At 46.6% G+C, this 24168-nt stretch overlaps 1 protein-coding gene across 3 annotated transcripts in view; it reads right to left on the reverse strand.

Moving 5' to 3' along the window:
* Positions 1-10552: 10552 nt before the first annotated feature.
* Positions 10553-24168, reverse strand: part of SIPA1L2 (signal induced proliferation associated 1 like 2) — a 104108-nt gene continuing 90492 nt past the window's right edge. For 2 of the 3 annotated variants that reach the window (XM_028104594.2, XM_088020192.1), the window contains exons 18-21: positions 14599-14652; positions 13893-14016; positions 12852-12933; positions 10553-10699 (exon numbers count right to left, since the gene is read on the reverse strand). In XM_028104594.2, coding sequence (XP_027960395.2) covers positions 10553-10699; positions 12852-12933; positions 13893-14016; positions 14599-14652 — 407 coding nt within the window. The remainder of the gene's footprint in view (positions 10700-12851; positions 12934-13892; positions 14017-14598; positions 14653-24168) is intronic. The other variant, XM_088020193.1, reaches the window with a different exon arrangement.

Here is a 24168-nt window from a genome sequence, read left to right on the forward strand (position 1 = left end):
AGAGACGCAGGGGCTGGGAAACCGGGTTCTGGAGACTTGCAGGAGCCAGGCACATAGATGGCTTCTCTCTTGCTGGTTTTAAAAATTTAAGACTTGGAGAGGGAGAAATGCTTACACTGCCAGGCGTTTAGTTTGGTGAGGGAGCTGGGCTGGCGGAGTGACTTGGTCCCTGGCCGGGGAAGTGCAGTGTTGGGTCTCTCTCCATTCCTGGCTCTCAGGATGCTCTAGCCGGCTCTGCCCTGGTGTGGTTAGCAGGGAGCCCTGAGCCTAGTCTCCACCGGTGTCCTCGGTTTTCTAGGGGGAGAGGGAGGATCCGCCACCTGGGATCTCCCCTGGGGCTCCTCCCAGGCCCAGACTCCCTCATCGCCATCTGGCCCTGGGTGACCTAGGCAGGGCAGGGCCATGGGACACTCAGTGGTGGCCCCAGTTAGTCCCACTTGCCCGGGAGCCGTGAGGCAGCTCCCTGACCCCTGTACTCTGGCTGCCTGGGGTCCCTCACTTGACAACATGTCTGGCCTACCTTCCACACTCATGATGGGTTCCTGTTGCTGCTGCCGCCGCCACCACCACGTCCCAGGAAACACACACGAGGGATGACTTAGGACCCTCTGCCCAAGGGCTGGGTTCCCACCAGCTCTGTGCATCCATCGCCTACACAGGCGTTTGGGGGTTTGAACAGAGCATTAGTCCCCATCTGTACCCTGGCAGAAAAAAATGTCTTTACGAAGTTAATACCCACATTGTGTTTGATTCCTGGTACCTACGATGTAAAATGGGATGCATCTCTCTTCTCTTTCTATCATGCCTGGGCGGGGGGGAGGGCACCCGCCATTGCACTTCTCTGCAGTGAGGGGCTGGGGGGAAGACGCGAAGATGAGACGACTCGCGGCATGAGGTCAAGCAGGCAGGTGCCCCTTGGCCGACCCTTGCCCACAGCCTCCCCTGTCCTCTCACCTGGTTGGTCCTGTGCTGTCACACCCTCCGTGGGGCACCAGGAGTCCCCCATCCATAGAGTCATCTCTCCCCACAACCACCCCCCTCCCAGAGGCTTGCTCTGCTCTCCACCCAATGCCCAGCACAGGGTCTGCCCTTCACAGGGATTCAGAGTAGGCTCTGGGTGAGCAGGGGCTGGGGTGGGGCAGGGGGCACGGGTAGGGGAAGAAGGGGGCATTGTCTTTAGGGGTGGTTAGGAGTTACGTCACAAAAAGATATGATCCATGCATGTCAACTTGGGGACAAAGCTCCCGTGAATACTAAACTGTACTTCAGAGTATTGTCCATACATCATCTAGGTCCTAGATTCTGCTGAGAAAAAAGTCCCAATATGGGATTTTTCCTTCTAGGGTTTCCTGATATGGACAATAAATTCAAGGCCCAACTGTCACGCCCCCCGGCTCCTTAAAGCTGCCGCCCAAGTAGGTGACAGGCAGAGAGTGTATCTAATAAGTAGCCGCCGGGCATCTTTCTCAACCTTCTTCCTCCTCAGGCCAGGTTCTGCCCCTTCTAACCTCAGCTCGCAAGCGCTTTTGGTGGAGGACAGCAGGGAGAAGCAATCTGTGGGGGTCACATATTCTGTCCAGGCAACTGTGTACAATTATTTGCTTCTTAGCTGCACAACGGATTTGTGCCCTGAGCAGTGGGGTCAGCCAGGTTCTTGCAAACATCTAGTCTCCTTTCTCTTCCTGCCAAGGCTGGGGAGCGGAAATGCATGTTATATAAACTGTCCCCTCTGTTCGTGAGCACTCGAGGGCACCAGTGGACATTTCTCAGTCCCCTAGTAGCAAGCATGGCCTAGCACGGCCCAGCATGGCCCACAGAAGCTCCGTGAAAACACAGAAAGCCTACCCAATTAGCCTTTTCAGAACTACCAGTGGCGCTGGCTAGCCATAACCTTTCTAGGGAAAGGTACTCACGAGTGAGTCAATGTGAAGTCCCCAGAGGCTCTGAATGGAAGTGCGTGGCCTTGATCTAATGTCGTTCAGGAGCACAGATTCCATCTGCCTTTCTCCCTGGGCTCTCTCAGCCTGTGTGCGGGGCTGAGCTGGGTAGTTATCCTCTTTGAAGAACGGGGAACTGAGCAATGCTCTTCGCCCTTCTGAAATGATGACATGGGGCACTGGAGAGTCTTGAATCTGACCTGTTCTGCATCTGTGCCTTGATTATATTCAAGGGTTCAATGGCCTGGGTGAAAATTAGTGTGGGAGCCAGGCCCTGAGCAGGTCCAATAGGGCTCAGTTTATGATTTAAGGCAATACTGAAAAACGAGGGTTTCCCCAATAATTCCTCACCTCAGAGGTGTCGCATGATGCTTTCTTCTTCTTACTTTTCAGTCTTGATTGTCCTAAGTTGATGGAGATTAATCAGATCTGGAGGACGGGTATCCGGACCCAAAATGCAACCAGTGCCCTAAATTCACAAACACGATACTTCCTTTGCCTTGGTGGCCAATGAGCAAGCCACGGCAGACCACTTTATAAATTGGGGGTCGCCTGAATTACCCAGCCCTCAACCCATCTATCTGGGATGCAGTTGTCTCTTCTATAGAGTGAAGATTTGAAGGTTTTGGTCTCTCCCAGCTCGGTCCCTCCCAGTCAGCACCGAGGCCTTCTCCTAATGGCCTGTGGCTTTCGAAGCATTTTCTTGCCCGTGGTTTCCAGGCCTCCGAGTCCTCCAGCACCCCTGAAGCTACTCATCTTTAATCCCCTCCCCTGCTGCCCTCGTGTCTGATCTCACTCTTCAGCTCACCCCGCCTCACTGTCCTGCCAGATGCTTCAATTGCTGAGCTAACTGTGAAAATTTAAGGCCTGGAGCAAACATTTCAGAATCATTTTTCCTCTTCTACACATTAATTACCAAATTAATCACTCTTCAGGGAGAAGGGCTCCTTTTCCTCCGTTGCTTCTCCTGCGGGCTCCAGAGCCAAGTTTCCGGGATGACGCGTCTTCTCTCTGAATATATGGCAATTGATCAAAGTCTGGCTGCTCTTTAACATCCAAAGACCATGTCACTAGTGTCCTTAGATTTTCCTGCCTTGTTCCAACAACTCTCTATTTTTTGGGAAATTAAGCTTTTTTGGTTTCTAGGTGCTTATCCGTCTCAAGTCCTGCCCAGACTAACTCACTGAGGTCCCTATTACTATCCTTTATTTTTAATTGTGGTGAAGTGCATATAACATTAAATGTACCATACTAATCCTTTTTAAATGTACGGGGCAACGGCACTGAGTATATTCACGCTGTGCACCAACATCACCACCATCCAACCACAGAACTCTCTTTATCTTCCCAAACTCCCCTAACTCTGTCCCCATTAAATAACAGCTCCCCATTTCCCATCCCTCACCCCTTGCAACTACCATTCTACTTTCTGTCTCATGAAGTTGACTATTCTAGGGATCTTGTGTACTGGGCATCATAGAGTATTTGTCCCTCTGTGTCTTGTTTATTTTACTCAGCATGATGTCCTCAAGCTTCATCTGTGTTGCAGCAAGCGTCAGAATTTCCTTCCCTTTTAAGGCTGAATCAAATTCCACTGTATGGCTAGACCACGTTTTGCTTATCCATTCATCCATCAGTGGACACTTGGGTTGTTTCCTTCTTTTGGTTACAGTCAATAATGCCGCTGTAAACATGGGTGTACAAATATCTGTTCAAGTTCTCGCTTTCAGTTTTTTGGGGTAGTGACCAGAAGTGGAGTTGCCGGGTCAGATGCTCATTCTAGGTTGAATTTTTTAGGAAGCACCATACTGTTTTCCACGCTGGCTGCACCATTCCCCATCATCATCAACAGCACATAAGAGTTCTACTTTCTTCCCATTGTCACCAACACTCACTTTTTCCAAGGGTCCATTCCTTTATAATCAATTCATCACAAGGCAAAACTGTGGAGGAACAAGGCCATGCACAATGAAGTCTCAGGGAAGAATAAAGGCAACAGATTTCTACTAGAGCCAAGGGTTACTGCCGGAGGGCTGGAGGAGTCAGATTTTCCAAGCAAGAATATTGAAAATGGCCATTTATACTGGCAAAAACCTTTATAAATAAAATGTACATCCATAAGTCCGATGTTCACATCCACTAATATAATGTATTTATATGGGAGAACGAAGTTCATGCACCCAAATTGGTTCTTTGGGCAAAAGAAGGGAGGATTCTTGTAGACGTCTTCCCACATGTGGCTATGTTATTGGATAATATTTAAGCAATATAATTTTGCATTTGGAAATCAGTCAAGGGCAGGAATGATCCTCACACAAACCATGAGATGGGAGATAATTAGGGCAGCCAAGTTTAGTTCAGTTGTACATTTCAGGGCAAATCACTGAAGAGGCTTTTGCTTTGAAAGAACAGAACAAGATCTGCTAAACTAGGGAGAAACGCTTGATTTCAGAGCTCATCTCAATGGGATGAGTATAAACAGTGTGGCCCCATACACCAGTCTCTTTACCTGGGTCCCTACCAGGCCTCCACTTTGCACAGCCGTTCAGAAATGAAATGGTTTTAGGACAATGTTGGCTGAGCAATGGCCTTCCGATAGTTCAAGAGTAGTAACAAAATAGAATCAAGCAGAAGCTGAGGGGCTAAACCCACTGGCTCTGGTGCCCTGCTGCAAGGAATAGTGGTTCTCTCTGGAATAGTGCTATTTGGGTTCTCAAGTATTTAATTTAAAGGGATATAGAATGCCCAGCCTTGGAATTCTGGAGTCATGGAAGTGGGAACTGTGAGTCTCCGCCGGCTGTGTGGCAAACCCCCAGCCCAGATGGGGTTCTGTAATGACTTCTACAAGGTGTCTAATCGGATCCTAGAAGAGCACATGACTGCCGTGTTTAATTATTCCAATTTAATGGAGCATTCAGCTAGGTCCCTCTCAGTTTCCTATCACTGATCTCGGTTGTGGGGGAGAGGGGCAAGGACCCAGACGCCCAGGCCCTATTTCTGTTATGCACAGTGATAGAGGGGACGGCCCGGGCCTGAAATCTCCATCGGCAGGTGTGTATTTATAGATATTCTCTCAGCCAGCAGTTGAGGCAGATAATTTACTGAAATGCTACGGCTCTGAATCCCCCTTGAGCACAGACTTCATAATGATTTCACTGCATGTGAGGAGGCTGGGAGAGCAGCTGATATTCAAACAACAACATCACCCGGGCCTAACCGTCCGATCGATGGGTATTGATGCCCAGGATATTGGTAGTCTAACCCTTAATTTTGTTCTTTAATAACTCGGCTATAGTTCAGCAGCCAAAGGACATTTGCATGTCAAGGGAGCTGATTTTTTTTTTTTTAATTTGCTCTTCTGAAAAACCAAGCTGCTCTGCACATATTAGGCCGGTCTCTGATGTTAGGGATGAAAACCAGAAGCTGGTGTATTTCAGAGTCTGCAAATCGCTTTACCAAAACCTTGATCGTTAAGGATTTAAGAGGGCAGCGCATTTTCTGATATTAAGATAAACGAGAAGGGCCTAAAGGATTTTTTAAAGGTAACTTACAAGCGCCCAAATCTTCCATGTTAAACATGCAAGAATGTCACCTTTGGGGGTGATGATTTAAGCCTTTTATAAAATTCATAACGGGACTTTTCTTTGTGCTTAAGCTTCTGCCTAATTCCTATTGTTGACAAGCCCGCAAGCTTGGTCTTTGGGTTAGCTTGGAGGTCACAGGTCAGAAACCTAAGGCATGCCTTGGATTTGGACAGGTTTCTTGCCATTTTCCATCCTGTGGAGCATAAACAAACACATTTACCTCCCACCTGCCTCTAAGCAGGTGTTGAATGAAACCCAGTCAACTCTATTTACTTTCTTTTCCACTACGGAGTAGCATGCCTGAACTGTGTACACTAGATCTAGGGGAGTGGTTTAAAATTTTTAAGCATCAAATCCACAAACACCCAAGCGACCTGCAACTTACCCTTACCAGTAATTCTAAGGAGCAAAGCATCTGTAAAAATCTGTATCACTTCCTTTCGTCCCTCCCCCCATCCCCAACTTGGAAATTCTGAACTGGCTTGACATCAGAGGATCTGAGGTTATTTAATAATCTCCAGAAGCTGAGACTTGAAGTGGTGGGCCTTTGCCTCTTACAAAGTTTTGCCCAAATGTATTTCACGGTGACTCCAGTGGTGAGGAGGGTGGCCATAAAGATGGCGGCTTGTTGGTAGTGACATGCTTTCCACCTGGTTGGAAACAAGAGTGGAGTTGATTCTTCAAGGGGCTATGTTCACAGTTTCTCCAAAACTAGGGAATTCATGGCTGGTCAGTCTAAATTTTACGTCAGCTCTCGTTCTAATCCACAATTCCAGGTCTCTCAGACTCATATTTTTATACAAGGAGCAAGTTATTTTAATATCCTGGTATTCCAATATTAACCCGTTATAGTTCTTCACGAAGAAATCTTTCAAGAACATTATTCTTACTGTTTTTTTTTTTTTTTTTTTGTAGGTATCTCTTTGAATCTGTAGACAGGAAGCTCTAGTTTTATGGCTTCGAGTTTGATGAAGACTTTGGTTACTGACATATAATCAATTTCTGCATTTTAATGCGCCATCAGAACAACAGACTCCTGGCATTTCAAAGGAGAATTGTGAGATCAGCAAAGGCAGGACTGGGGTCCTGCCCCTCCCAAATTCAACTTGCATTTTTAATGCTAAACCTTGATACAGAGAATAGCAGGATGGAAGCCTCTAAAATACAAATTAGCTCTGTCACATAGTTGACTGGCCTTAATACATAATAGATCACTCCATATGGTTAGAAAAAAACCTGCTGGATATTAATTATTCCAAAGTAAAAATAATTTTAGTGGATATATTCCAATATTTAATTAGTTTGTACTTGGTGAATGTTCCAGAAAGTCAACGTGTTTAGTTGGTAAAGGGTACATCTTGTAACTAGGATGTAACTCCATGTTGTAACTAGGATGCCGAGTTGCCCCAAACCACTTATACTATAGGAGCGTGAGGAGATTTCTCTATGGCTTGGCTGTTGGCGGGCAGCACCCCTTTGAAAAAAGTTTAACAGGCCAACATCATTCCGGCCATTCTTTGGCATGGCCCTTTAGGGGCAGACTTGAGAGATGATTCAGTCCCATGCTAGTGAAGCCTGAGAAGTACTTCTTCAGAAAATACCTTCTGGTTGTGTCTGCAGGTTCCCTTCAGGAAGGTGGGATTGCTCTCCATTCAGCTAGGTTTTGGTCAGATTCCTGTCTTTTTTCTAAACAATGTCAACATTTCTGTCTGCTTCTTGCCCTCCGTAGCACACGCACCCACTGCTGGTCAATGATGCTCTCAGGCCCTTGCCGAGGACCACCTGCTGTCAAGCTTTTATTGAAAGTTGGACAGATTTATGGAAAACTCTCTGATGAACATGGAGTCCATCCTTTCTTCTGAAGTTTAGGGCTTATTATCTCTGAATCACAACTTTCCCTCCTGTCTCCAACCCATCAGCAGTTCTGTGGGTTCTAGCTTCCAAAGGTGACTCACCTACTTTTCTCCACCTTTCCCGGGCCACTGTAGCTGTGCCCAACTCTCCCCGGGACCTCTCTTTTCCTTTTTTTTCTTTTATCATTTTGGGGAGAGAGAGAGAGGGAGAGAGCGAGTGAGTGCAGGGGGATGCGCAGAGGGAGAGAATCTCCAGGAGACTGTCCACAGAGCAGGGAGCGGGATGTGGGGCTCAATCTCATGACCCCGAGATCTTGACCTGAGCTGAAACCAAGAGTCGGACACTCAACGACCTGAACCCAGGCACCCCTGGTCTCTCTTTTCTCCTCTTTCTCTTATCCCAGGGGTTGGTCAGCTATGCTGCTGGGTGGCCCAAAAGCAAAGGGTGGAGTGATCTTCCAGCTTTCAGGGGTAACGAGAATTTAAAAATATACAACAGAGATAGAATGTGACACCCAAGCTCTAAAATATTAAGTACGTGTCTCCACATAGAAGTTTGCAGATGCCTGTCCTAGGTGATCCTTTCTCCTTCAGAGGTCCAAATAGTCATTCACGCATTCACTCATTCATTTTCCTAATAGTGTTTTAAAACACAGATCTTATTTTGCTCTTTCCTGCTTCAACAGCCTCCTCTTGACTTAGAACAAAATCCAGACTCTACCACAGCTTAAAATTCTTTAATGATCTGGCTTCACCGATCTTTCCAATGTGTTCCTACCACTTTCCCCATTACTACCTATGTTCCGCGCATCCTGACTTTCTACAGCCTCAGGGCCCTTGAACTCTGTGTCCCCTCTTTCTAGAATATTCTTCCCCCAGCTTCTCATGGCTGGCTTTCTTTCCAACTTCAAAGTCTCCCACCCACAGGGGCCTCCCATGAGCACACTATGTCTCAATTCCTGATTTGTATAGAGGGAGTGCATGTAATAATTACCTCACAGGCTGCTGTGCAGATATCACAAAGGGCCAGGTTGGTGCCTGGCACATAGGACCCATCCAAACAATGTCAGTTGTTATAATGTTTATTTAAGGAAGCCATCCCAGGCACTCTTTATTTCTGCCTCTCACATTCTGAAATAATCTTATGTCTGTCCCCCCACATAGACTGCATGCCCCAGGCAGACAGGCCCCACCGGGTCTTGACCCCTGTTGGTTGGCTCTTGGGCTTCTGGCACAGTGTCTGGCACACAGTGACAGGAAAGAAAGGGGGCAGGGAAGATCTCTGTCTGGTCCACAACGTCCTGACTCCCTGAAAAACTGCATTCACTAGAGGCATTTTGGAAGCGCACCCGTATTGGTCACAGGGTGGCCTCAGGAAACAGCCTTAGGAAGCCTACTTCTACATCAGGTATAGGAACGTTAAGAATATTTTCAGGACACCTCTCAGGTGCAGCCCATGAAAGACATCCCTTTTGGGTAAGTTCTAGAAATCACCTTCCTTCCTCCAAATTCTTCGTATAATTTCTGTTCTCAGAAGGTTGAGAACTTTGTACCTTACCGGGGCTCCCCCCTTCCCACTTGGGCCCACATTCTGTGTCTTCTTCATCCTACATTTGATTCAAATTTATAGTTTACCTCTTCCCAATTATTTCTCAAATTCCTACTCTTTTGCCTTCTGTATCTTCTTGTAAGCAACACCAAATTCCTGGCTGGGGTAAATCATTTAACTTGAGCCTCAGTTTCCTGAGCTGTAACAGTGGGAATCCTGCTGATGAAATGTGCAGAGGGGAGTGTGTCGAACACAGCAGCTATTAATACGAGTTACTCTTTCCTTCGAATGAGTCCGCGATTCAATGAGAAGGCGGCAAAGCAGGATTCAGTGCTGATTAAGATACTTAAGGACCCTGAACAAATTCCCATAGACTCCAATTATTGACACAGAGATGCTAAAAATCTACATTCACCTGACAACACCGTGACTGACGTGGCCTCTTTTGAACATTTATTAAAAAAGCAAAATGTATGTTCATCTCAAATAGAACAGTTAAAAATGGTAAAGCAATACAAAGGACTTGTTACTAGCAGCATCCAGTTGTTAGAATTTCCCGCCCTGCTTCTCAGTCTGTTCCGGGCAAGCTCGGCCTTCCAGAGCTTGCTGCTACCTACACCTCTCTCGTCGTAGTGCAGGTCAAACCAAAGTTTATAAAATTAACAATTTAAGGTTAAATAAGCTTAAATAAGGGCGTTAAATACAAGACACTTCATCAAAGCTTCTGTACAAAGATAAACAAATTTGGCATTGTATACATGGGATTCTGCTGGCTTCCCGCCGACGGGAGGTTCTAGAAGGTTCTAGGACGTAAGCAGGCGTGCGCTACTCTCAGCAGAGCGTTAAACTATACACAGTGAACTAAGAGTTGAAGGGACTGCTTATTGAGCCATATACAAGGCATATGTATCTGGTTTTTTTTTTTTTTCAATCAGAACACTGTTAATATTCAGGCACCGTTTGCTCCTGCAAATAAATAAGTCTCTAAATGAACTGCATTCAAACTAGTGTTCAAGACATAGTGCTTTTTTTGTTTTTTAATTTTCCCCACACGGCTTCTCTCACTAGTTAACTATGCCTCTTTCTTATTGCTATGATAATGTGGTTGTGAGAAATAAAACTACTATACATCCAAAAAAATAGAGCACCTTTAACATTAAAGTATATGTCTGATTATTTGTTTCCGGGTTTATGTTACAATACTAAAGCCCAAACTATGGTCAATTGCTTCTACCATCTCTACCAGGTCACCTGATCCATAGGACGTGGAGCCCCACTCTCTCCCCTCTTGAGGTATGCCCGCGCCTGAGCACCGGGGCAGTGGAGTCCGACACAAAGAGGCCCCAACCGACGCCGGGGTTTACATTCATCTCGACACCGGGAGTTACATTCATGTGCGCACGGCCTCGCTGTCCTCTCTGCTGTCACCAGATGGCTTCCAAGGAAAGAGTCGCCTCCCTACCCTGCGGGGGTGAATGGTGCTAGACGGGGTGGGACGGCAAAAACATCTACAATTGGCTGCAAGCACACTGAGAAACCACGCGTTGGCAAGTTCCCGGGGGGGGGGGTGGGGGGTGGGGGGGGTGCGGGGCGTCTCCCCGAGGCTCCCCCCCGCGGGCCAGGGCCGGGTTAAGACTTTTTGTCGATGGTGTTGAAGAACCACTCGGTGAACTTCCGCAGCTGCGCGGTGGCCGTCTGCGACTCCTCCTGCAGCCGCATGTTGTCTTGGCGCAGGTGCTGCACTTCGGCCTGGAGGACCGCCTTGTCCTGCTTCTCCTGGGAAGAGTGCACACAGACGGCGTCACACGCGGGCCCGGCACATCCCCTCTCCCAGCGTGCCTCCGAGCATCGCATGTGCCCGAAGCCACTCAGCGGCCCGCCTCTCCAAGACCCCTTCACCCCTTTCGTTGTGACCCGTGCAACTGGGACTCTGCCCTGAAAACCCTGGAAACGGTCAACCTCGTCCCTGAAAATCCCTTCATCCTCATGCCTCTAGATGAATCCCGGCTCTCTCCTGAGCACACTGCTTCCCCGGCTGCTCACTGAGGGGAGAGACAGTGTCTGCCTGTAGTGGGAAGACTTGAGGCCTGGTGGTCTGGCAAACAGCTTATCTCGCAGTACTCAGGGGGTTTCTTCCCTGAAACTTCAGCTCCTCTGAGAAGTGTGACATCAGGTTAGAGGACCTGCCACCCCTGCTCACTGCAATTATCTACGCTGTCTCCAGTCCCTCCCACCACTCATGGAGGACCATAGAATGTGGTTCGCTTTTCTTCTCTCCCCTACCACTTGTCATGTGTGCTGATGTTTCCAAATCCAATCCAGCCTCTCCACCACTTCCTCTCTGTGATCTGGAAACCCAGCCCTCCTCAACCCCTGCTCCCACAGCCACCTCTTGTACCTTGCCATTACCCATAAAAAGCAGTGTGCTCCTGCTTTAGCCTCCCATTTCCGGACCGCCACCTCTCGTCCTTCTACAATCGTCTCTCCAGGATCCACTCCTCCAGTAATTATCTAATGCACCAGGCTTACCTGAGTTTCACTGTCTCCTGCTGTGACAGCATGTCGCCTCACCCAGCTTACACTCTAGGTCCCTCAGTCTAATCCCATCCTATAGATGCGCCCGGGGCTCTGTCTCTTTCTCTCTCTCTCGTTGTCTTGACCTCCTGTCTCAATTCTTATATTCAACTCTCCAACTGGCCTACACCTACAGCTGGGGGCAGGGTGATGTCCCAGTTTGCTTGGGACATTTCCGGTTCTAGCCCTGGAGATTCTGTATCTCGGAACCTCCCCTCCCCAGGCAAACAGGTGGCCATCCAAGCTGGAGAGAAACACCAACTCTGCCAACAGACGATCGCTTTAACTGAGGCTGCAAATTCAAATGTACCTTCAGCTTTGCTTGGCAAATCCTATCAAATATCACCCAGGGCATTTACTCACTACTCTGCACCTTACCCTCTGACCTCAAACCCTTCCTCCTCCTTCCCACCACCACTTACTCTCAGCTCATGACTGGAAAAAAGAAACCATCAGAGGGGAACTCTGCCGACCTATCTCTGACTACGTGTGTGTGAATGTATGTATGCATGCACGCGTGTGCAAACACATACACGTGCGTGCACACGCGCACACACACCCTGTTCTACTCTGCTCTCTATGTAAACTGTCTCCACTCTGAATCAAGGCCAGTCCCCGCCTTGTGCACTAGGTCAGGGCGTAACCCTCTGACTCTTCCCCCCACCATTATCTCCTTCCCAACTGGATCATTCCACCAGCATTGACACCAGCTGCAGTTTTCTCCCTTCTTCAACAAACAAAGCAGTAACAAAACCCTTCCTGTGACGTGTCCCTGCTGCCCTCCTGCTAGCACACTCCATTCCATTCCCAGGAACAGCACGACGGTCACCCAGCACAGTGCTGGGTAACAAGGGCTCAGCAAAGGTTTGAGGAATGAATTAGTTAACTTCTAATGGGGACCGACCACGCACACCTGGACGTGGAGGGTGTAGAGCAGCAGTTGTGAGGGTCATGTAGCCGACTCAGTGGGAATACAATAGCTTGGGGAGAACAGGCTTTCTGGCAGCAACTAACTCCTCTTAGGTCAGCTCATAAATAGTCGGTACAACTGATCCCCCACCGAACCAAAAAATGCTAGTCGCCTGTATGTTTCTACCTCGTCCTGAAGACCGTCCAGAGGGCTCACCCTCATTTAGTCCTGTTTCCTGCACCCCTTGGCTCCCCTTGGAGTGAAAAGTATGAGCTGGAGGCCAGAAAGGAGAATTAGACCTTAGGGGTCTCTGTTTCTATCTATTGTTGGCTTTGACTAGGAGGGTTATCTTTCCTGAGTGTCTTCATTCTTATCTCTACTGGTTAGAAGCGGGTGATTGTGCAAGACAGACTTCTGATGACGGACTGTAACAGATCCCCTTACCTTCCGAAGGTCAGTCTGCAGCTGTCGAAGAATCAACTCCAGCTGATTGACTTTTCCGGTCAGTGTGGATGGAGACCGCTCCCTAAAGAAGAAGGGCGGAATCACAAAGACTCAAGGCCACGGAGGTAAAGAGACAACACTCAGCCCTTTTGCTGGTGAAGTTTTCACTCAAAGAATTATTTCATGTGCTTAGAGTCCAGCGAGGAAATAAATAGTATTATGCCAGATATGGAAAGGGAACATACAGTATTTCGGTAGAAAACCCCTTCTGGGTCTCTGTTGATTTAAAAAGGGATTCAGAATCTCTACAGGCTTATATGTTGGTAACAAACAAACAAACACAACCCAGAAGATAGATGATCTAAATCAGTTTAGCCAACTGAGACTAGGTAGACCACCGAGGTCCTGGGAACCAAATACAGATTCGATTTCCCCAATTTGCTTTTCTCTGTCAAGAAAATATCATGAAGCTCGTTACCAAGATGAATGGCCCAGTTAATGGTCACACAAGTTCATAGAAAAGTTGCAATTAGGTAAAGCATACAGACTCTGTGGGTGACAAACATGTCAAGAATATAGGGGAAGGAGACGGTCCCTTCGCCTGAGGCCGGGGTCAAGGACCAGGCTTCGGGGGGGAGCTGTGCCCTTGGCAGGTGCCCACGTGCAGCCTGGCAGCGGGACACCGATCAGCAAGGCCCCTGTCCGTCCGGGGCTGTGGCAGCAATTACTGGCAGACGTGGGGCCCAGCCGCCACCCTCCCACTCTCTGTCACAGAGCCTCATCACCATGGGCACGGGGTGACATGTCTTAGCAGGCAGGGACCGCCCACAGCAGAGCACTTCTGCTACCAAGAGCCGCCCACCCCAGCGGGGCAGGGAGCAAGGGTGGCCCCACTCAGTCCCATATCTGGATCCTGAAGGACCCAAGGGGGGGGCCGCAGGCTGGAAGTGATCTCCTGGTGGCCTGGGGCTCTGCTGAACCTGTTACTTAGGGGCTTGGGGAGAGAGGAGGGGAGGGGGGGCTCCCCAGGGCCTCACATACCCAGCTGTGTCCATGAAATCTTTGCCGCTGCCTGGGTCTACACATAAAGGCGGCTCTGGTGCACCTTCCAGGTCCTGCCCATGTTGCATATCGGTCAGAGTACAGAAGGACGCCACTCTCTGGTCTGAGGAGGGAAGACACACACACACACACACGCCAAGGAAGTTGAGTACTAGCCGCCGGGCCATGTTTGTGGAAGCGAATTTGGTCACTAACCCCAAACACCCCACCCCGCACCCCCCCCAATCAGTGACTGCCCTGTTTTAAACAAAACAAAGAAAAACAAACTCAGGCAAGCTGCTGACAATCAGAAAGCGTCAGGATTGGCTGTCCTTGGGGGCTGTATGCAATGCGCACATCACAGCCACGGGGACGATCAGCAGATCCTCAATTTGCTAGAGCCAATCTGCTTTCTTCCTTCCACATCCCAAGAAATGCCAAAGCTGCCGGCTGGCCACGAAATAACGAAATAATGGCGTCGCAGGATGATGTGGCTGATTAACAGAACAGAGGAGACGGACCCCTCCGCGAGGGGGCCCCAACCCCGGGGTGGGGGGAGCATCCCGGAGACACAGCAGCCAGGACCCACGTCCCCTGTGCGTGCCAACCCTCCGAGCTCAGAGAACCATGCAGACGTGCAGACACGGGACATAAAAAGGAAAGGTTACAGAACATCCAGAGCCCGTGGTCAGCCCCGGACAATCACCGAGATAGGACGCGTGGTGACAGAGCAGCCCAAGTTCTTCATCTGAGTCAAGACCTGAAATAAGATTTAGAATTTCCTATGAACAGTGGTATCTCCATGCACCTGGAATCCTCTGGGGCCCACACAAGACTCAGATAATGGGGTCCCGGAGAGCCTGTGCGCGCGTCGAGCTGGATGAGGCGTGGCCCACGACAGCCAATAACATGCGATGCCGAGCAATGTGGTTCAACGTTGCACGTGTAATGGTCCTGGCTGGATGCACACACGTGTGTGCAATGAAGAGAAGCGGCGTGCCTCACACAGGCGAGTCCAGCCGTAAGAACACGAGACCATTTGGGGTTGGCTTAAACGACCCACTCCGTGAATGTGAAAGTGGGGTGGTGAGCGAGCTTAGCTTCGTGATCTTACTAGAAACAGCCGTGCTAACAATGGTCAGCCTGACTACCCAGCCTTAGCTTGGCACCAGGCCATTTCTATTGGCACCAGTAACTTCACATTCAACGTTTCCCGAGCTAGGGCAGGAAAGGGAGTGTGATAATCTTTGAAACAGGCACCAGCCTGGCCCAGCTCTGCGGGCCGAACACTCACCCAAGAGCATCGGTCCAGAAATGCTGAATGACATGCAGAAAAACAGTCCCGCGTTTGAACGAGGTGGAGGTGAGAACCGGGAATATATCTAATTATCCACTTCCCCTATTCCCTGGTGTCTCTTTCCTTGGTGCCTGAGCACACATATGCATCTACAGTTGGAATCCAAGGGATACAGCAGGTGTATGAGTGCTGCAGTGTCTTTTTCATATGATTTGATTAATGGCTGAGAAACTGCACTCAAGTCCGCGTCAGGGGTGCTCTGTTCTTAATTTATCCCACTCTGTCTCCCTCTGGCTACTAGACGAGTCTCCTAATGAGGCTACCTGCTTGTCTGGTTTATGGAGGGTCTTGCACTTCCTGTTAATTAGAAGGAATGGGGGAGGCTGCCAGGGCGCATGAAGGAAAGCGAGCTGGAACGCCGCGGGCATTGTGCTGGGAGCTCCCACCAGGGGCCCCGAGCCCTCTAGGAAGTGGTGCTGAGCACCCTGCATGACCGCAGAGAGTTCTCCAGCCTTGCAGCTCGCTTTCCTAGATCAGATTTCCCAACATCTGTGACAGGTACACAGATGTCCTTCAACCAGTAGGTCTATAGCATGTCATCCACACTTCAAACCTACAAGATGATGGGGCATTCTGTAACCATGTATTCCTGAGAGACAACCACGTACCCAATTTGGTACTGACTCGTAGGATTTGTGCATATGAGGAGACGATTTGTAATTTAATTAAGATTAATGGCACAATTTGGGTACTGCCTGCTTCTACACAGAACAGGATGTAAATGGCAGAGGTGGGGGCAGGAATCATAGGGCACACTGGCCAGGGGCTGAGCAGCTCCAGGGGTGGGGTTGGGAGGGTCTGGGGCTGCCATGACATCCAAGAGAACCCTCTGTTTTGTGATGATCCCGAATAATGCCTCACACTTAAAAAAAAAAAAAAACCACAGCGGATTTATTTTTTTCTACAGTAAATTTACTGGCAAAAAAGGAAGGTCAAAACAGATAAAGAATTTAGTTTTCTCACTCTTTTTAAAAGAGTTCTATTGACTCATCCAGATTTTATGCAATCCAGTGATAATTTGGTGAGTTTCCATCTTTCTTAATATATTTGAGTCTGATGGTCTAGCCGAAATCTCTGGATGAAAACGTCTTCGCTTGCTCCATCTATTTTTACCTTAATTGATAAAATATCCCCATATTTGACAGAAACAGAACTTGCTGCTGGCAGTCATTCAAGCATTCCTTGGGGAGAAACAAGGTCCTACCGGTTAGGAGGCAGGAAGCCAGAAGGGGAGTTTTGCCAACAGTGTAATTTCACGAAGAGGATTTCACTCTGGATCTGAAAAGCTGGGAGGTTGAAATCCAAACAGAACGCTGCTTGATTAAGTCCAGACACTTAACTGCTCTGTAAAGTAGCTAACCTTAGTGACAGTTTCCAGTGGAAGCTTTATTCTTCCACAGTTTATTTCTGTGATGATAAATATTCAGTGACCTAGGAGTTACTGACATTGAACCAAGTGGCACAGACGAAACTGTTAAGAAGACAGGCAGGGGAGCATGAACTCCATGTAAACGGTGACTGTGGCAGACACAGTCACCCACAATCTACACAGGCAGCCTGTTAGTCCTTTCCCTTCCCATTCTTCTCCGTGCAAGAACATCTGGCTGGGGGGGGGGGGCGCACATGGGGCATGGCGTACACACGGAACACTCCACCCCTTTAAATCATCTTAGAAAACCTTATTTCAATGCAGGTTCTTGTTAGTGCATTTGGCACTATGCAGGAGGATGAACAGTCAGCGAGATATTCCACATCGATCTAGAGCTGAGTTGGCAAAACAGCTGCCTGGGAGTAACTCTCGTGGCCCAGATGGGCAGCCTGGAGCACTTTGAGATCAGAAAGGCCAAGCCCACATGAGGGAGGAGAAGGGCTCTGATGGATTAGTCCTGTCTGCCGAGGGCATGAAACTAGGAGAAGGGTATATGCACTGGATAGGGGCCACAAAGGCCATGCAAGTGTGAGGCTCCATCTAACCGAACCCACGTCCACAAAGCTCTTCTAACGTGTCTCTACCACATCACTATAAATGACAGAGAAGCTGGGGCTTTGTAGCTCCATGTAGCAAATTAAAGGTACTGGTACCGAGCACTGGGCTTATCAGATCGTGGAAAGCTGACTTAACTGGCAACCAGGAAAGAAAAATAAAAAGGTTACACTGCACTTTGGACATAAATGCTTCGGCTTAAGCCTTTTGCAGCCTGTTCATAAATGCTGCAAGATAATGGTCTAGAGTCTGCCTTGCCGTAATGAGCAAAGAAAAGGACTGGGATTATGCTTCCTTTAAGAAACAGCTACTGTTGCTGGCCCGAGACAATTTCCTTACTTTTGAGATCATTTAAGTTGATTTACTATATTAAATTAACTTTGCATTTTTCATCTTAATAGCATTTTTCTTTTCCATTTTTTAACTAATTATGTTACTTTATGCTTGTACATGCGTGCGTGTGCGTGCACACACACACACACACACACACACACACTCTGTCTGTGGTCAAGTACCAGTAACTTCAGCGACTTTATCAAGGTTGAACTGCCACTTCACAATTGAAAACAGTGCTCATCGTAAAAAATTAGGCTTATTACTCTCTGTTTAAAAACCAAGGGCATACGGAGCCTAATAGACTAAAAATATAAACTTGTATTTTTTTCGGACAACACATTTGACTCTAACACTCCCACAGTGGGGCCTGATGAACGAGCTGTTGACTCTGCACGTGTCCTGCACACACACGCTCAGGGCATGCACACCTCCTCGTGCTTGTGGGAAGATGGTGGTTGTCACCACCAACTGCAAAGGGCTGAAATCCAGAGGGGAGGAGAAGAAGCCTGGGGCCATTTTTCATCTTCCAGAGGTGTGAGCTGGTAGCTCATTATCATTTTGAATTTACATGTGTGATTGAACATTTTTCAAATACTTATATTTTGTATTTCTACTTTTGTGGACTGTGCGTCCGTATGCCTCGACCGCTTGTTTATCAGGGATTTGGTGTTTTTTGCTGGTTAAGCCCCTCCACGCACTCGGGATAGTCTGGTTTTCCCCATCATGTTTACTACAAATCCTCCCCCATACTCCCATTTATCTAAATGTTCCCTTTCAAGTTCACAAAAATCTAAGTGTTTAAATACTTTTATCTGGCCACATATTTTGTATGTTCTCTCATTACCTCATAATTAAAGCATTACCTTGCTTCTAAAATGGTAATCCTACTTTACTGTTTCTAGAATTGACTTTCCTAAATCCTAAATCCAAGTGGAGTATATAAATTCCTTTCCTGTTTAACTCTAACTTTTATTCCAGTTTTTGGTCTGGGCTCTCCCTCTTTCTCCAAAAGGACTAATTTTTATTTTTTTGAATCACTACTATGCTGTGTAATTATTATTGATTTACAGGAGACTTTTTTTGTGGAATGTTTTTCATCTATTTCCAACTGGATGCAGTTAAGCTCTTTAACATATCCTTTAGATATCTGAATTGAAATTGTACGAAATCTACAAATTAACTCAGGAAATCAATTGATTCAGCATCTTTACTATAAGCTTCCTACCCATTCTTATCTTTACATATATTAGGACTTTTCAGTTACTGAAATGTCCTTTGCCTTCTCGAATTTTAACTCTAATGACGCCTTAATTTCCAAAGAATATATAATCTGATCTTTCAGATATAGCTAAATGCCCTTTGTTACTGTTCTGGTGGAAGACTGTCCAAAAACATGGTTATGTGCACATGGCAGCCCTCACACCAAGACGCGGAGCCCACCTCCCACCTCTGGGATGTGGGCTGGCCTTCAGCATGTGGGGGATATCATGTTCTGAGTCTTCCAAGACCAGGAGGCCCTGCAAAATCACGTAGCTTCTGCTTTTGCTCTCCTGATCGGATCCCCTGAGTCACACGTGAAGAAGTACAACTGCCCTGCTGGAGAGAGGGTCTAGCCAGAGCCCAGCTGGACATATGATTGAAGTCACTTTAATGTTCCAGTTCCAGCTGAGCTCCAGCTGAATACAGCTGCCTGAGTGACTCCAGCTGAAGCCACAGGGAGCAGAAGAACCACCCAGCTGAACCTAACCAACCCACAGAATCATGAGACATAAATTATCATGAGACATTCTTGTTCCCAGTCATAAATTTTGGGGTGGTTTTTATACAGAAATAGATAACTGAAAAAATTAACAATGCTTTTAAACAAGACTTATAAAATATATTTTAAAATATCTTACCTAGTTACTTTGTTTTGTAATTTTGGATAATTTCTTTTTTAAAATTTTATTTTATATTTTTAGTTCAAGTATAATGAACATAACAGTGTTATATTAGTTTCAGGTGTATAATATAATAGTTCAACAATTCTATACATTTTTCAGTGTTCAAGTCCTCCTAATCTGAATAATTTCTTTTTTACCTTTCATATTTTGTAGATACAGAAGCATATGTATAAAATTTAAAATTTATTCCTTTTTTCTTTGCATTGGTGATAAATATTAGGTACTTTACTACAGAATGAAAGGACACAGTCTCAAAGGATGACCCTGTTTAGTTTCTGGACTGAAGGCACCTGCTTATAGACCATTTTCCATTAAGTATTATGTAACTACTTGGAATAAAGTAGATCTTCTTCATTAGGTTTAAAGGTATCTCTCAAATCTTAATTTTTATTAGAAATAGGTGCTCATTCTATTAGATACACCCTTTTAGGGAAATTGGTACGATAACTTTTAATTATTTCATCTACTATAACTTTCTATAATTAGAAGTTTTTCTTTATTAAACTGGCTAAACTCTCACCAGTAACAATGGATAATCTTTTCAATCTCCTCCTGAATTTCATCTAAGCTTAATATCGTGATTAATGACTGAGACTGTCTCAGGATTTTTCTTTTCTTGTGTGTTATCAGGAAAGAATCCTCTCGTGCAATTATTGGCTGCTTCTGAATTTCAAGAAAAATTTATACAGGGACATCATTTTTCTTTGAAGCTTTGAAAACAATGAACTCTAAGCATATTAGTTTCAGGTGACATTTGGGATTTGGGGACATTTTTAGATAACTTTTCAATACCCGTCATATTTGGGCCATTGACAGTTTTGTATGCTCCGTCCCATTTTCTTGCACGTAATATCCAAAATTCTTATTCATATTTCTTCCTATATAGCTGCCTGACATTCCTTAATAATTTTTTTATTTCTCTTATGTATTGGTGAATGCTAACCTCTTTTCTCATTTCTAATCTTGTTCATTTGTATTTTCCATTTTTTGATCAAATTTATGTTGCTTTAACAATGTTCTAAGAAACAATCATTGATTTTATTTATAAACTGCATTGAAAATTCATCTGTCAGTTCACAAAAAATCTATTTGATTTCCTTCTTTTTTGTTTGCTTTCACAGCTTTTACAGAATCTTTTTAAAGTATAGTTAAGTTGGTTAATTTTCATGTTTTTTTTCCCCCATTTAAATAAATGTTTCTGAGAACAGTACATTTTTGTTTAAGGACTATTCCCTGGCTGCAGTCCAAAGATTTTAATAGGTACCATCTTTTTATCACCACTTATTAAAAAAGAAAAAATGCCCTCGTATTCCCGAATGCTTCCTAGAATAATGATTATGAATTACCTTAAGAGTTCCAAATGCTGAGAATTTTTTGTTTGTGTTTTTCTATTTTTCTTAATTCTATTTCCATTGCATTGTGGTCAGAAATGTATGGAAATGCTCCTGTCTTTGGAGAAGCCTCACTCACAGTATAGACTGTCTATTATGTTCTGTGTACCAACAGAATTTGGATGTATTTAACCAACCCTGACTGGGGCAGATTAGCGTGGAGCCCCTGCTCTGTTCTGGTTTTTATCTATTTCTCTTTTTTTCCCAAGATTTTATTTATTTATTTGAGAGAGCAAGAGTTCGAGCAAAAGAGTACAAATAGGGGGAGCTGCAGAGGGAGAGGGAGAAGCAGGCTCCCCGCTGAGCAGGGAGCCCGATGCAGGGCTCGATCCCAGGACCCTGGGATCATGACCTGAGTCGAAGGCAGATGCTTAACTGACTGAGCCAACCAGGTGCCCCGACCCTGCGGTATGGTAAAAAAAATCTAAATTCTTACACTCACGTGTGCAGTGTCAATTTTATCTCTTAAAAAAAGGTAAATACATCATATGCCAAGGTGTGGAACATAAACAGATCAATGGGGAAGAGGCATACCTGCTTGGATGAATCACACTGGTGGATTCTACGGGGGTCATGGTATTAATAGGCAGACACATTCCATTTTTTGAAGTGCTGTTTTCAGATGTGACGACACTTACGTTGATGTATGGGCACAGCATTATTCCAAGAGTGCTCTGAGCTCAGTAAGGCATTCTGTACTGCCTTTATTAGCTTGTAACAATTAAGCAGACACATAGGGGATTTTCTGGACTATCTTTATCATGTTTAGTCTAGCTCAGAAATGGTTCTGGGGAACTGGTACAAAAAGATCAAGTCGCAGGCAGGGCAACTGGGTTATCTCGGTGAAGACATTTCTCTGTAAAGTGCTGAGGTGACTGATGATGCCCACTCGCCACCACACCAGCACGTGTCAGGGTGGACCTGACACCGACAGAAGGGAATCTGATTAGCAAAAGTCTGGAGTTGCAAATTCCCAACTGTGTTTTCCTAAGTGGGCTATTGTCTCAAGGTGGTATGCTGCCCTACAGAGTAGCACTGAACATTACTGCAATTTTGAAATACAATTTGTAAATGTTTGGAAACTTCAGAAAGGTCAGATAACCAAAGTCCTCTCTCCTGGCAAAGAGAATCCCATGATCTCTCTCTTTGGCTCAGGTGCCATGCATCCGAGGCACCAGCTATCTGGTGTTTCCATGCCATGATTTTTCTCCTTTGTCTGTGGGTGCCAACTCCCACCCAGACTCTAACTTCAGCTCAGAACTACTCTCAGATGAATAGGACCGCAGAACTGGAAGTTTAAGACTGTCAGAAGCCTTCCATGTTCTTTGGTAAAGGTCTTCATTTTATAGACAAGAAGACTGAATGAAGCCCAATGCAAACAGTCAAGGACCTCAGAGGATTACTGTTGAACATTCACTGTTGGCCCAAAGTGTGGCCATTATGGTAGTTAAGGGACTTGTCCAAAGGCTCACAGCCTGGCTGTTGAGCTGTGACTGTGACCAGAGTCCCCGGGTTGAGACCTTAGTCAATGTTGGGTGTGCCATTTTGCTTTCTCCACTTCCTGCTCTTAGCCCGTCTTCTGAAAAGATCCATTTCAAAGCAGTGATTTTATTCTGAAAAGGTAGAAGGGAACCAAGCAAAGACAGAAATGGGGGGGGGGTATGGATCCAGAAATAAGCCAATAAATATTGTTTTAAAAAAATGAGCATAAAATGCAAATGGACCTCCAGAGGTCAAAAACTATGCCCTGAGTTGGTACAGCTCAGGTATCCTGTGCATCTGACACCTACATACTCTTCAGGACTGGCTCTTCTCATTGAGTTATCTTGCCATGTGCTTGATAAATAAAGACAAGATAAATAAAACAAGCAGCCTACTCTTGAGATACTCATCACCTAATAAGAAGACACAGACAAGTGAATAAAGCAGAATTCAGCCTGGTAAGCACCATGCAAATATTTATGCAGTGGAGAAAACTGAGAAGGACAGAATAGATGTTCTTATATTCTCCTGGGGGCAGTGAGGCAACAGTGTGTACAGAACATGCCAGAGAAAATGCTGTTACCTGCTGCCTGGGTTGCTCTGGACAGAGGTAAAGACAGCGTTCCTGCTCTCTGGGGCTAGGGTGCATCTAGGTCAGTTTGGAAGCCCAGCAAGTAACTGGGCCATGGGCCTGGGGTTCTAGAATCAACTTCAGGTAATGTCAAGGGAACGAAGGCGGCATCACAGAGCAGACGGGGCATTCTGAGGCTTCCACATGGAATAAGTACTTTGCAAGGAGGTGAACCAAGGACACTCACTCCAATTAAGGGAGCAGTAAGAGCCTGTTCCTTCTGCAGAAACTTCCTAACAGAGTTTCCCTTTGCTTACCTACTGGAGCTAAACATCCCAGGTGTCTGAATTAGCCTGCAAGTAGCCTTCATGTTCCGCCCCGCCCCACCCCCAAAGCTTAGAACCGGAGGCACTGATCCTGATTACTTAGAGCAGGAGAGAAGAGATGGGCTGCTCAGGCGGCCGCAGCCCCGCCCGTGGGGACGGCCGCGAACACGGAACTCCATGGCCCAGGCGCATGGGGGGATTCTCGAACAGGGAGGGCCCTACTAAAATGGTCCTGTCTCCCTTGTCAGTTCTGCCAGTCACCCCAGGGGCAGCTGTAATCCTAGAAGGACAGCACCGGCAAATGGCCAGTCATAACCCTGGGTCATGCATTGCCCCCGTACCCACAGGTACAACAGTCCTGAGGATGCAGGTGAAGCACCTTCCTTGTCTGGGTCTGCCTTGACCCGTGAGCTGGGAAAAAGGTATTTCCTACAGAGCAGCTTCAACCTTCTAAAATTCACATCGGTGCGGCAGCTGGAGGGGCCCTCAGAGATGGGTGTGCCCAGCTACCCTCAGTGACCCCACTGTTGGAGGAGGAAGCCGAGGCCCAGACAGGGAGAGCCAGGGGCTCGGGTCGGGCAGATCATGCTGCATCTGTGTTTATGCCAAGCCACCAGATCCCTCTTGTGTGTGCCGGCCCCGCCAAACCAGGCCCTCTGAAGGCCCTTCCCTTCTAGTTCCCCTCATCACACTCAGAGGAAAGAGATGATTTGTGTCCTACATATTCACTTCTACATGCCAGGTAAGAACACAGAGGTCAAAGAGGAAAAGTGACTTGTCCCAGGTCACAGCTGGTGCCTGATCTGGAATTCAGGTTTGGGGTCCTCTGCCCAGTGCTCATTTCATGAAATGGCACCGTCTCCCTAAGGAAATGTATTTAGTCACA

Source organism: Eumetopias jubatus, unplaced genomic scaffold, assembly GCF_037043125.1.
Source record: "Eumetopias jubatus isolate StellerSeaLion01/CBP00866 unplaced genomic scaffold, mEumJub1_p1.0 scaffold_17, whole genome shotgun sequence".
NCBI lineage: Eukaryota > Metazoa > Chordata > Mammalia > Carnivora > Otariidae > Eumetopias > Eumetopias jubatus.